We start from the raw sequence: 13,556 nt of genomic DNA, 5'->3' as shown, positions 1-13,556 counted from the left end.
GCTTTTTATGTATTAAAAAAATGACGAAGAAATCAAAATTGCAGCAAAGATTTATTGAATGAAGGAACAAAAGAAAGAAGAAATAGGCTAAAAGAGAGGAACTAAATGAAGAACACATCTTGCAATACTTAACATTCATTATAATCTTACCTACGTTAATTTACATATGCCTATACAATATTCAGAATGCTGAATTAGAGGATCAGAAAATAGCCTACTATTTTCACTCTACCTCACAGTTTTTCTAAGTTTACTAACAACAAAAGCTAAAAACTAAAAGGTTTCTGCTTGTCTCTTGATGAATGAGAACATTAAACTAACCAGGAGTTTGCATTCCCCAAACGTTCTGGTTTGTCAGGGCTTTGCTCTAATTGCCAAGCTCTTTTGAAGATACCACGAGTCCCGTTGTTGGGGGTCTATACTAAGAACCCTGGGTACAAGAGACAACAATCTTCTTCTTTCCAAGTATCTTTTCATGGACAACTGGGACTACTGGTACAGGAGGAATCTCTCCAGGGGCTCTGGCAGACAGAGTTTGTGGACAGCTTGATGACATGCTCGACCCAAGCACTTCCGGACACACAGGCGGCAGAGCTGGGAGAGAGCAGGTGGGCCTGAAGGAGAGAATAAAACTGATGGTGGGTGAGTGGCAAGGGAAGATCAGCAAACTGAAAGAGGGTAAAACTTTCTAAGAGCAGAAGAGAAACTGTATCTGATAGGAATTATAAAATGAACTAGCAAACACTGAATACAGGCAGGGGAATCCTGATTTGTCCTTCTAGAGGGGACATTTTTCTTTAAATTGCTCCTCTAATGGTGTTTGTATTACTGACATCGAAGAATGAAGCTACCCAGAGGCAAGTAAGGCACCTCATTCATTTCCTTCCCCTCCTAATGAAAGTGATATGCTGGCCTGAGGAGAAAATGCGAAGGAAAGTACGGTACTGAACATGCAGGACGCCCATCCACACACAGAGCCACCAAACAAAAGGGTAGTTGCAGAAAGGGAGTCAGCAGGAGGCTTGACTCATGCTGTCACTGAGGCAGATGGGCCCTCAACATCTCCCTCGCACTCCTAGCACTAGCTGAACATGAGGTGGTGCTGGTGGGGTCCCACCTCACATCCGGAGGGGCTTTCCCTTCTTGCAAGGATTTCAGCTCAGTAAACATGTGCATCCCTTCCTTACCTTCCCGGAGCAGGAGGGCCTGCTCCACACTGCTTTGGGGAGCTGCCAGATCAAGTGCACTTTTGCCCTGTGCATTTCTGAGTCTCAGGTTAGCCCCATAGTCGGTTAGCAGGTGGATGATTTCTGCACTGGACTGTCTTGCCGCAGCGTGGAGGGGGGTGTCCATCCATTGTCCATTGTCAACACTGGCTCCTTAACAGAGCAGATGTGAGTGTAAAGCACAATGAGCCTAAAATAGAGTTGGTGTATACAAAGACATCTCAAACGACATGACATGTTTGACAAACCTCTGAAATTACGTGACTTAAGTCTACAAGCTCAGCGATGTCTGTTAAGCTCATTTCAAAACATTTGGGTGGGAAAAGTAAATGTAGATGTTTATAGTCGTTTTAAATAGCCGACTTAAAAAAGAAAAAATATATATGTACATACATGGATAGCTGGGATAAGTATATTGCTGATGTCTATTGGTTTATTGAAAGGAACAATTAATTTCTTTTCTTGACCAATTTTGCATGCTTATATCTGGTAATCGGAACAACCAATTTGAAGACAACAATATGCAATATAACAACCATTGTTGAATTCCTACCACCTTGTTTAGTGAAACTCTGTATCATTTCTAATGTTTTTTATTACTTGTTATTGTCTTTAATTGTTTTATCAATCTTGCATTCTTACATCTGGTGATCTGAGCAACTTCATTGAAGATAACAATATGTGATTTAGCAACCATTGTTAATTCCTATCATCTTGTTTTGAAATCCTGCATCATTTTTATTGTTTTTGTATTGGCTTGTTTTGTCTTCATTGTTATTTTGCTATTGCTTTTTTTCTCTTTAAAATTAAAAAAAATAAATAAATAGTTGATTTGCTTTCCCATACAAAATGTCTGACATACAAAATAAAATATTGGAGTCTCCTGTTACAGAGAGTTATTCTGTTTTGTGGCAAAGATAAAGCTAAATTATATATAAAACTTGAGGCTTGGAGTGATCTTTTAATTCACTGAAAGGAATAATAAATGTTGGAAATAAGAAACAATAAAAACATCTTAGAAATAAAAATTCTCAACTAAATGTTCTTAATACAACCTCCACCTTTATGTCAGTGGCTAAGTATATTAAATCTTTACCCAAGTGATAGTTCCAAAATATTTTACTTTTCTCTGGAATCTCAGTTTCTGTATACACCTTTTAGGATAAAAAATAACTAAGTGATATAGTAGGGTTGATGTAAAATAGTCTTGGCAGATACCTGTTGTGTTTTTTTCCTGTCCAGCATCTTCCTGGTAACCGTAACTAGGTTTCCCTCCAGGAGCTACCGTACCTGTGATTTCCAGGTCATATGTTTCTAAGGAAGCCAAATAATTGTAGACTAAACTGTAACACAGGCCAAAGCCAGTGAGTGTATTGCATTCCCTTGGCAGACACAACTGATTCAGAGATGGGTTTGTGATTCAAAGAGTCAGTGCTCCTTCTTGCTGTGAATGAATGAAGAAGGGAATAAGCCAGGTGTTGCTGGAAGCCACCCTGAGACGACCAGAGGAAACCGTATCAGGTAAACCGTGCCAACATCAAAGCAAACAGAACTGACAAACACAGACACTCATTTCTCCGGAGAAGTTCTGCTTTTAGCATTCAGACATCAAATGCCATCAGAATTTTTTCCAGCCTAAGAACTTCATCTTGGAAGACATAAAAAAAGAATTTTTTTAACAGATTCTTCTCAGATTTCTGGTAATTACCTAGTTCCAGAAGTTTCTTCACACAGTCTACCCTCTGGTGTGCGCAGGCCACATACAGCGGAGTTCCCAGCTGAGGCACTTCCTGGTCAATGTTAACGCTGTTTGCTAGCAGAATCTCCATGCACTCTCTGTGACCTGGTGGGACATAAGATAACCTCACTCGCCGGGCGTGGTGGCGCACGCCTGTAATCCTAGCACACGGGAGGCTGAGGCAGGAGTTGCAAGTTCAAGGCCAGCCTGGGCTACATAAGTGAGTTCAAGGCCAGCCTGAACCGCATAGTGAGACCGTGTCTCAAAAAGACAAACAAAACAAAACAAAAAAAAAGACACCCTCTCAAGTAAGAGACACACTGAATATTCACAGAATTATATGACTGTTTATCTGGAATGGGTTTTAGAAAATCTCAGACCTCTCTTTACTAGAAAAAATACTTTTGTTTTTTGAAATCACAGATAGAAATTCCTTAAATAGTACACTAAAAATAAGAGCATGCTCATGCTTTCTTCATCCAAATTTCTCTGTGCAATCCCTGAGGTGACTCCTTAAGGCTCCAAGGATCACAGCTGAAATCTCTCTCTGGAATGAAGCCACCATTTCACAAAGGGAGCCGTAAGGTACAGAGGGGAAAATGACTCTTCTTCCTATTATTGCTCTGAAAAGCCTGTGCTCAAAGCCAAGGCCCAGCCCTATCCTCTCTCTGTGACAAACTCTCATTGTCTTTTTCACCTGTGTATGTGAGATTGGCTGTATGACTTGGACCCTTATTTTCTTCAGCCTAGAAGATACTTGTGAGAATGAATAAAAAAGTGATCAAGTGTAGAATATATGTAAACACACTTTCAAATTAAATGAAGAACAGGAACTATATAAGCAAGCATTCTCCTTGGAGAGTTTGCCCAGTGAGGAGACAGATATGATTATTTTGTAGCATATGAATGATTTGTTCAGGAAAGAATGTTCCTGAAGTATTGATGGGAGCATGTAAAGAATTGCTTTTCTTTGAAAATTTAAATGGTTCCTTTTGAAAAGTCTTTTCATAGCTAATTAAATTAACCAATTTTTTATTTCTAGGTGATATAAAAGAAAGCTTCATCCTATATCTGCCTGATTTATCACAAATTCTGAATTAAGCATGAATGTAGATTATAATGTACAAACCAGAACTTTATATAGTTACTTGTTCAAATACATAAATATACCAAGACCATAGTATCGATATGTCAAGATATTTACTCAGACAAATCCAGTTTGCCATTATAGGTAAAAAGCAATAACAAGCCAGAAATAATATCTAATCAATACCTAAAAGTGTCTAACAATTACAAGGTATCTAGTAAACATTTGTGAATAATTCCTGTCTCTTCTTTGACAAAATCAGAGACTAAGCTTAGTTTCAGTTAAATGTAAAGAGTCTCAGGGAGTCTTAAAATAGATATATAAAACTTAAATGACTAAAACTAATATAACAGCATCTAAAATAATGAATTGCTAATTGTTCTTCAATTTTATGGGTATTGCTGTTTAACATGCTTTTATAATACAGAAAAATGATCTAGAGATGAATAAACTGCTTATGATATGTATAAATGTTTCAGAGGCACACAGCTAACAAACACTCCATATGTAATCAGTCAAGCAACTGCAGAATTTCTCAAGAAATTGAAGCCATTCCCAAAATTTATCCATTTTTAAATTAGATAGAGATGCAAACATTTTTCTTGAAATCAGCATTAAAATTTTAAAAAGACTTTAATAGTTCCAAAGTACTCCATTACTCTACTTAAAGGGCTTACTTGATGTTTGGGAAATGGCTTATATCTGTTAAGCCATTGATTAATGGCTTATTAATCAATAAATATTTATTAAATACATTTAGAACACAAAAGACATAAATATATTGAGATCTGGGTAGTTCGTATCTTTTAAAGCAACCCACCAGGGAGAAAAATTACCAATTGACATGGTTAGTAATCTAAGGCAGATCTTTCACTATTGCCTTTCGTAATACTTTTATTCCCAATTACAACAAAGAAAGTCAGTATTCTAGAATATTCTAATTTCTCCAGCATATTCCTGACCTTGATATAAGATAATAACTTCACTAGTGGGTGTCATTGAAATGTTGCTCTTTGGAGATGACTTTGACAATGGCCTTAGGCTTTCAATAGCATCTTCTTTTTCATGTCGAGTCTATGCATATAGTTTTAAAATTATTTTTTTCTTTTTTAGTACTGGGAATCAAACTCATGACCTCAGGTTTGCCAGGCCAGCACTTATGCTGCTGAGCTATATCCCCGGCCCGAAAATTCTTTAAAATTAGTATTTTTCTTCATTTTAAATGTGACTTACAAGAGTGTAAGTCAGCTTCAAGACTCTGAATGCTTTTTAACGGTGGGACTTTTTTCCATAACTATGACCGCGAAGTCTCTATGGTGCATTATTTATGGACAGTTACATGAACTAGTCCATTAGAGGTAGTATCATCCTTGGCTTTCAAGGCACTTTCATAATTTATTTTATGGTTGTGGTTGTATTTTATGGGCTTTAGAGGATGCAGTGTTCTTTTCTACTAAGACCAGAGACATAAGCCCAGTACAGTTCATGAGGTCACAGCTACTGTCTTGGCTGCATCAGCTGCTACCAAAACACTAGCGAAGAGGCTCAGTGAGGAAAGGTCTGCTCAGAGACTGTCCTCAGAAAAGGGGACATCTGCGACACAAAAACATTCCTGGGAAATTAAAAGAGCCGTTTCATGTCAAAGTGATGTTTGGGGAAGATTTCAACAAGTTAAAGCTATTGCTGCGGGATTTCTAAACTACACATACTCTAATGGTGGAAAGACCGGGGCCACCCTCGATGACCAGCACTAGGCCACTGATTCATGCAAACTGGAGTGAGCCCACCACTATTTTGTGGGCACTGCAGTGGTCGTTTACCTCTTTTCACTGCCTCATGGATGGGCGAAGCCAGGTGCACCTCGAGCTGGGCCTTCGCTCCAAACTCCAGCAGCAGGTTGACACAGGCAGCACTACCGCTGCAGCAAGCATTGAAGAGGGGTGTGGCTCCGTGGACTGTCACTCCATTGACCTAACAATGACCAAACAAAGATCCAGAGGATTTGCTACTTCTTTCTCACCCTTTTCAAGTGTGCACGCCTATATACGTGCCTGGGGAAATTCCCCATGCTGATATGTAAGTGAGGGAACTCCACATCTTTCCAGTTTTATGAAATCTCGTGAGGTTTTGTATGGGTCAATTAAGTTACTATGTGTTAAACACTTAGAACATCGCCTGGCACACAGTAAGCACTGAATGAACATTTGCACCAACAATTATTTCCGTTAATACGGAGCTCATTCTCTTTGCAGTTATGACCAAACACATCACGAACCAACAGCACTAGAGAAATCAGCTAGCTTAAGTTCCCAGGTTTGTTAAAAAATTTCCTTGGAAGATCCCCACATTTTTACTGTCTTTCTTGGCACAAATTTCCTCTTTGGTCTGTATAATTAATATAAACTGAATATACTAGCATCATCATGGTACCTCCAGCCATCCTCAGTACCTTCTATGGATGTAGGAGGCACATGAGAACCAGAAAGACGGGAAACACCATTGAATATCAACAACAGAGTGAGAAGGACATCAGGACCCAGGCATTCCGGTGGGAAGACTGCAATGCAATGGAAATGTCATACCACAATATGGTTTGATGTCAGATCATTTTGCCTCAACAACTAACAATACGTGATTGTAAAAATCAGGATTCAAACTTATTTTGCTTTAGAAACAAAAATAATCTGTCTCCATATTTCCAGTGTAACCCACACAAAAATGGAAAGTTAAAGATGAACAGCTAAGTTGGCAGACATAGACAAGGACAGGTAGAAAAGTGTACAAGTTTATATGCTAGGGATTTCTAGCTTATTTCTATGTTTACTAAAAAACATTTGGTGGAACTGTTTTGATTTGTTTTCTCTAAATAACATACTCATCCTTAGTCTGGGAAGTCTTCTTACTTGATTTCCTGTAATTTTGTATCTTCATTCTTGTTAACAAGCATTTACTGAGCACCTACTAGCTGCTACTGTTTTGGAACCAAAGATGAATAAGACTATTGCCTCTTCTTCAATAGTCTGAATTTTGTTTGGGAAGACAACACAAAAAATTATCATTTTGATACAATAATAAGTGCTTTAAATCATTAGGGGAGCAGGACAAAGGATTGCATAGACTTGAGAAATAGGAAGTAAAGTTAGTAGGATTTTTGTGATCAATTAAATGAAAAAATGGTAGGTACAGCCTGACTCCCAGCCTTGGGAGAGAGAATATTTTGCCCAGTCTCTGAAACTGGCAACCCAAGATGAGAAGCAGGTCCCACTTTCAGATGCATTTAATTTAAGTTTTCCATGGAACTGCTGATTATGAGGGATTTTCTACTCACTGACCCACTGATTCTTTTCCTCATATTGAGTTAAATGTTAAATGCTCTAATACTGTATGGCATTTATTGGCTCTTCCCTTATAAAACTGCCAAACACAAGGGACTATTGTCTTAATTCTTTTTTGTCCTCCACTAAAACTCCTCTGTGACGTGAGAGAAATGCTTAACATTTCCCACCAGCAATCTGCTCGTGATTCCAATCATCTAGCTCGCGAGGAAATGGCCCTCATACAACCTCACCCTCATTGTTACCCAGGAGCTAAGTGGCAACTTAGAGAAGTTCCACCTAGAGGAAATGCACGACCACAATGGCATTGGAAAAATCAGTTTGTGACAGGAAGAGTTTTATATTCAGTTCTCCACGTACAAACCTAACTTCCACATGGAATGTAAAAAACATCACCATTAACCACCGAAAGACCTTGCAGCTTGTAAAACAAAACACGCAAGGACTAGATCAAACAATGGCATTAACAATAATACATTATCTGGCAATGAAGTATGGATGTCACTGAGACTTTTACAAGTTTTGATTTTTTAAGCCTGTTCCGATATTTGTGTTATGCATGGCTCCTCTGCAAAAGTCAGGATATAAGCTAAAAATAGGATGAAGCTCAATGTGTGGTTTTTCAATGCATCATTTATGAAAAATCCATTTAATTTGGTAGCTTTGTTCAATAAAAATAATGGTTGGCTCACGGTTGAATTAAGAGGGTTTTTTATTTTTATTTATTTATTGTCTTTTTGAGACAGAGTCTCACTATGCAGTTCAGGCTGGCCTTGAGCTCACTTTGTAGCCCAGGTTGGCCTCCACCTCACAATGATCCTCCTGCCTCAGCCTCCCGAGTGCTGGGACTACAGGTGTGCGCCATCATGCCCGGCCTGAGGGTTTTTTAATTGTTGTGTTAAACTGTGTTCTTATAATGTCTTACAGCAAAGATTTTTTTGAAGTGAGCATCACAATTTTGAAAGACTTCCATGAATTATGACATCTGAATGCTCACACACAGGAGTTTAAGCTGCAGAGAGAAGAGTAACTTGAACAGCGGAATGTGGACATGGGTGGGACCAGCTATGCCCACCTTTAGGCATTAGCAGGTGTGCCTGGGCAAACAGTACCAAGGGGTAAGGGTGGTACTCACATGTGCACCGTTTTCTAGTAAGACTTTGGCGCAGGCCACATGACCTCCAAGGCACGCCTCATGAAGAGAAGAGACTCGATTAATTGTGACAAGGTTCACATTGACACCCTGTAATTGGGAAAGAAGAGAGTTGAATGCTGCAGTGACCACAGCAACGAAAGTAACATTATTCAATAGGTTTCTCGAGTTTTCAGTCTGTGGGTCTAAAAAGTAGAGGCCGTGGCCAGGAAAACCTAAACAAAGCACAGGAGCCCTAAATGCATTTATTCAGTCAGAGTTTATTCGGTATTCTGGGGCAGGCGATGCAGGACCTGAATCTTCAAATTTTGTGACATGAGTGTCTCTCCCCCAAGAGCCTACTGGGAAGAGAGCAAGAACATTCCTATAGTGGACGCGTGTTCAAATTTTCATTGGTAGCATAGGTGTCCTTGAGCTGGCTGGAGGAATATGAAAACCTTTCCCAAATGGGGTAGTATTTAGCTAAGGCTTGAAGCATTAAAGCTTTCAAGCTGGGAGACAAAGAGTAAGCCATTGGGAGGGAACAGAATAAACAAAGGCGGGAAGTGTGGCAGGGGCACAGTAGATAGCTGGCTATTTCTGGATCAGAAAGAACTCACAGAAAGGGGAAGCAGGAAGGAGATGGAAGAAGATGCAGAAAGATGACGGGCTCGGTGGAAGCAGCACTGCTTCAGTCACAACTCTCCTGAGTGAGGAGGTCTCTAAATTCTCTGGGTCTGGGGCCAGAGGGATTCTCCTGACCTTCACCTCCTTACCCAGGTATGAGTGTCACCACCATATCCGGCCATTCCCTCTCCCCATGCTGCCGTGCTCCACCTTCCTCCTCCTGGGGTTAATGTGACAGGTGACAATATCGGCCTAGCTGCTGCGCAGCTCTGACTTCATACCCTGACTGTAACAACTTGGCTCTTACCATTTCCCCTGTGACTGCCACTTTCTCTCTGCAAAAGGAATTGGGTTCCTGGTCTGTCCTCTGTGCCAGCTTCTGCTTTTGATTCTCTGACTTGTAACTGACCTACAAAAGCTCCTCAAACCTACTGCCATAACCCTGAACCTCAGACTGCAACCTACTACTTACCACGGCCTGCAAGATCTCCACAATGCAGCCGCATCCCTGTGTGGCCAGCAGCTGGATTTCCCTCTATTGTCTGTCCCCTCGTCACAGGCGTCTCTATGCCTCCTGGATTCTGCTCTTTTTCATGTCCTGAGTCTGATGTCATTCCTCTAGAGCTGTGTTACATTTTTCAGATTGGACATCTAATACAGTTAAAGAAGTTTTTCCTTTTCCTTTACCCATATATAATGTCCCTTTAAGAAACTAAGATTTTAAAACTGGCTAACCCACAAGGTGGCAGCATTGTGCTACAAAAAAAAAAAAATCTCAGCATCCCAGGAATTGCTGCTGGACGGGCTGAAAGCCCATCCAGAGTGAATTGTGCTGATCGCACATGTCATGACCGAGAAGCACAAAGCTCAAAACTTGAGGATCTCCAGCTATTGGTGACAGCCAGCGTAACCAAGGAGTACCTGACTCTTACTTTAATCCTTACTCACAATGGTTTAATATTTTACTTGCATTCACATTATCTAAATGTGAACTCAAGTTTTAAAAAGTAGCTTTTTTTTTTTTTTGCTAGCATGAAAGATAAAAAAGTGGAGATGTAGCAAGAAAAATTTGAACTTTTCTGTAAAACATTCCTATACATGTAATCATACTACTGAAGTTAACATGCTTGATTACAAGTGGAGCTGAGAATTTCAAAGCACTAAATACACGTGGGATCCGGGATCGGATCCCATAACAGGAAAAGGACAGGCGCAGAATGGCTAGTGACATGCCAGCTTAGTGAATGATATCATACCAGTCCTAATTTCTTATTTTTTACTAACATACTATGGCTGTAGGTAACATATCAACATTAGAGGATGAAAGGGTGGGAGAAATGTACTCTGTGCTATTTTTGCAATTCTTCTTGAAAAGTATTCCAAGATAAAAAGTTTTTTTAAAATACTAATAAAAACATTGAAGTAGAAGGCTGAAAGGGAAGAGTTTGATGCAAGACTTTTCACTGTGCACCTCTTTTACATCATTTCATTTTTTTGGTTTTTTTATTTCATTTTTTGAATTATGTGAATATTACATATCAAAAATAATTGAATAAGATGATATTAAAGTCCTTAAAAACACCTAAGCAAGTGATAAAATCAGGTACAAATCCTATTATTGTTGACAGTATTGTTTTCTTTTCACCTCTGCTTACTTTCCTAAGAAATAACACAACTCAGAGAGGAGAAATCAAAAACGAAGAAATAAAAAGACATGCACAAAAACAGCATTGCAATCTGGGCATGACGGTGCATGCCTGCAATTAGAGCACTCTGGTAGGCAGAGGCAGGAGTATCACAAGTTCAAGCCCAGCCTGGGCAAATATTGACTTAGTGTGACCCTGTCTCAAAATAAAAAGGTCCTGGCAATGCAGCTCAGTATGAAGGTCCTATGTACAACCCCCAGTGCTACCAAAAAAAAAAAAAAAAAATAGCTGTTTAAATTCAAAATGGTAAGGGATTAAAGGATGGTTAGTTGAAAGTTGATAGGTGGAAAAGGGATTGTTATGGTTTGGCTGGATGTCCCCCAAAAGCCTCGTGCAGTCATGGGGTGGGCTTTTAGAGTTTATGATTGATCCATAGTCCAATGCTGGGATTATGGATGTGAGTGCCACACCCGCCCTGGGGCGGATAGTTTTCATATGTAAGGGAGAGAAAGAGGCTGCCCCTCTGCCACTCCTCCCTTTTGCTCTTCTTGCTTCACTGTTCCACCACCATGAACTGTTGCCTTCTGCCATGTGCCACCCTGCCTTGGAACCAGCCAAGTATGTACTGAAACCTCCATGAACTGTAAGCTAAATAAACCTTTCCTTCCTTCATCTTGTGCGTCAGGTATTTTGTCCCAGCAATGACAGAAAAATAACCAAGACAGGGATATAATGATTAACCTCTTCTGTACACATGTAGACTTCAAAACAAACCAAGCAAATGAAGTACTTTTTTGCTTTCACAAGTATTTTCAAGGCTCTTACTCATTATTCAAGGAGCTTAAAAATATAGTTCCATTAATAACTGAGAGGTTAATCAATCCTCCTTAAGGAGTAAGATTTACCCATTAGTCAATTTCTTTTAATGCTTGCTTGTAAAATAGTGTATCATTTGGAGTAGGCAGCTTCACACACAGTGCCCACTGATCCCCAGTTCCTAACAGTGTCTCATTTATGCATTATCTTCCCCTTGAGTGTGTGCTGCACTTATTGACGCACATGTAGTGAGTACAATATGGCACACGAGACAGGATGACACTTCAGAGATTAGGTTATTAAAAGAAAAAAAAACTGTGGCTTCCTTCTTAACACTTTCTCTGGGGAAAGCCAGCTGCCATCTTATAACATGTAGAGAATCCTATGTGGCAAAGAATTAAGAATTGCCAACAAGCACAAAAGTAAGTTTGAAAGCAGATCCTCCCCCAGTTGAGCCATGAGATGACTACAACTCTGGTTAATACTTTGCAAGCTGGGAGCTGCTCCCTGACCCACAGAAACTTCAAGAATCTATGTGTTTGTTGTTTTGAGCCTCTATACTTTGTTACACAGCAAGAGCTGACAGATGCAACTTCAGGATTGTTGTCACCAATGTACATGGGGAGAACATGAGGTGAATTAGTACAGCATACATTTGAAGGTATACTTCATTACCCTTCACAGACAATTCTCCTATTGTAACCAGCACTGCAAAATAAAACTTGTAAAAGTTAGTGGGGTTTTTTTCCCAAATTATTTTCCTGCTGAGCAAATAGCAATACTTCCATTTCTCTTTAGCCCAAAGGAAGTGATGGTCAGCCCACAGAGGCCAGAGGAGGATGAGCTGCAGATGGCTGGAAGTGATAAAGACAGCGTGGCAATCTGCATTGTCTCTCTGTGCTCCTCTATAAAAGACCCTTTATAGTAAACAGCAAGATTGTAATTTGAAGCAAATGGGCCCCTCCATCTCCTTGGAGGTAGCTTGGAATAAATCCTTTTTCTTTTTTACCTAAATATGTATCTCCCTTTGATTTGGTCAGCGGCTAAGCAGACGAGCCTGAGTGTATGAGCCTAAGGGATGGATGACAGTATGAAGTAAAGGAAGCCCCGAAGAGAAAAAGAGGGACCTGGGCAAAATATGAGGGAGTTCTTCCGGAAATAAGATGCAAGACAACCAAACAGTGAGGTGTATGAAGATATATATACTTAGAATGGTAGTGCTGGGTCCCAGATATGGCAAGATCTCTGCTACAGCCAAAGCTGATAAAGAATGATGCTTGATTTCAGCATAAGCTCAAAGGAGGGAGTCTTTAGTTTACTTACTTGTGAAATTAAAGTTTTAAGGGCCAGTAAACGCCCCTGGGCCGCTGCTTCATGAAGTGGGGATCGATCAGCCCAGCAGTCTGAAACACAAATCAAGCTCAGAGTCAAGGTCTGAAGGCTTTTCCTGCAGCATGCGCATGCTGCCCACCCACTGTGAGGGAAGATTTAGGGGAAAGGAGGGAAGCAGGTACCATGCATCAAGCTTTACTGCCAGCTGCTGCCACAGTGACAGGTTACTGTGTGTAAACTGCATTAGTTTGGGGGACTGTGCAAAATGGGGCACAGTCGATGTCTTTGGGGAAAGTGAGCAGTTTCAACAAAGCAATAGATTTAGTTCAAACGGTATCTATCACTTGATTCCAAAAGCTCTAAAGAAGGCAAAATGAAGAACAAAACAGCTCAATGAGCATCTACAATTTTCATTCTTCCCCTCTCTTGACCCCATCCATACCCAAAGGATTAAACAGCCTACGCACTTGAAAGGAGAATCCAAGCATTCAGAGAAAATGTTTCTTTCTAAATTCACTAGGTAGGGGCTGGGGATTTAGCTCAGCGGCAAAAGCACCTGCCTGGCAAGCGCAAGGTCGTGAGTTCGGTTCCCGGTACCGGAGAAAAACCAAAAAAAA

At 40.1% G+C, this 13,556-nt stretch overlaps 1 protein-coding gene across 3 annotated transcripts in view; it reads right to left on the bottom strand.

The window, feature by feature from the left end:
* Positions 1-32: 32 nt before the first annotated feature.
* The window catches only part of Asb11 (ankyrin repeat and SOCS box containing 11, E3 ubiquitin protein ligase), a 20,836-nt gene continuing 7,312 nt past the window's right edge, over positions 33-13,556 (bottom strand). For 2 of the 3 annotated variants that reach the window (XM_005409172.1, XM_005409173.1), the window contains exons 2-7: positions 12,931-13,010; positions 8,522-8,629; positions 5,872-6,022; positions 2,935-3,069; positions 1,188-1,379; positions 33-614 (exon numbers count right to left, since the gene is read on the bottom strand). In XM_005409172.1, coding sequence (XP_005409229.1) covers positions 490-614; positions 1,188-1,379; positions 2,935-3,069; positions 5,872-6,022; positions 8,522-8,629; positions 12,931-13,010 — 791 coding nt within the window. In that variant the 3' untranslated portion in view covers positions 33-489. The remainder of the gene's footprint in view (positions 615-1,187; positions 1,380-2,934; positions 3,070-5,871; positions 6,023-8,521; positions 8,630-12,930; positions 13,011-13,556) is intronic. The other variant, XM_005409175.1, reaches the window with a different exon arrangement.

This window comes from Chinchilla lanigera, unplaced genomic scaffold, assembly GCF_000276665.1.
Source record: "Chinchilla lanigera isolate Chin_1 unplaced genomic scaffold, ChiLan1.0 scaffold00118, whole genome shotgun sequence".
Lineage (NCBI taxonomy): Eukaryota > Metazoa > Chordata > Mammalia > Rodentia > Chinchillidae > Chinchilla > Chinchilla lanigera.
The sequence above is the reverse complement of the archived record's forward strand: the minus strand, read 5'-3'. Positions and strand labels throughout refer to the sequence as shown.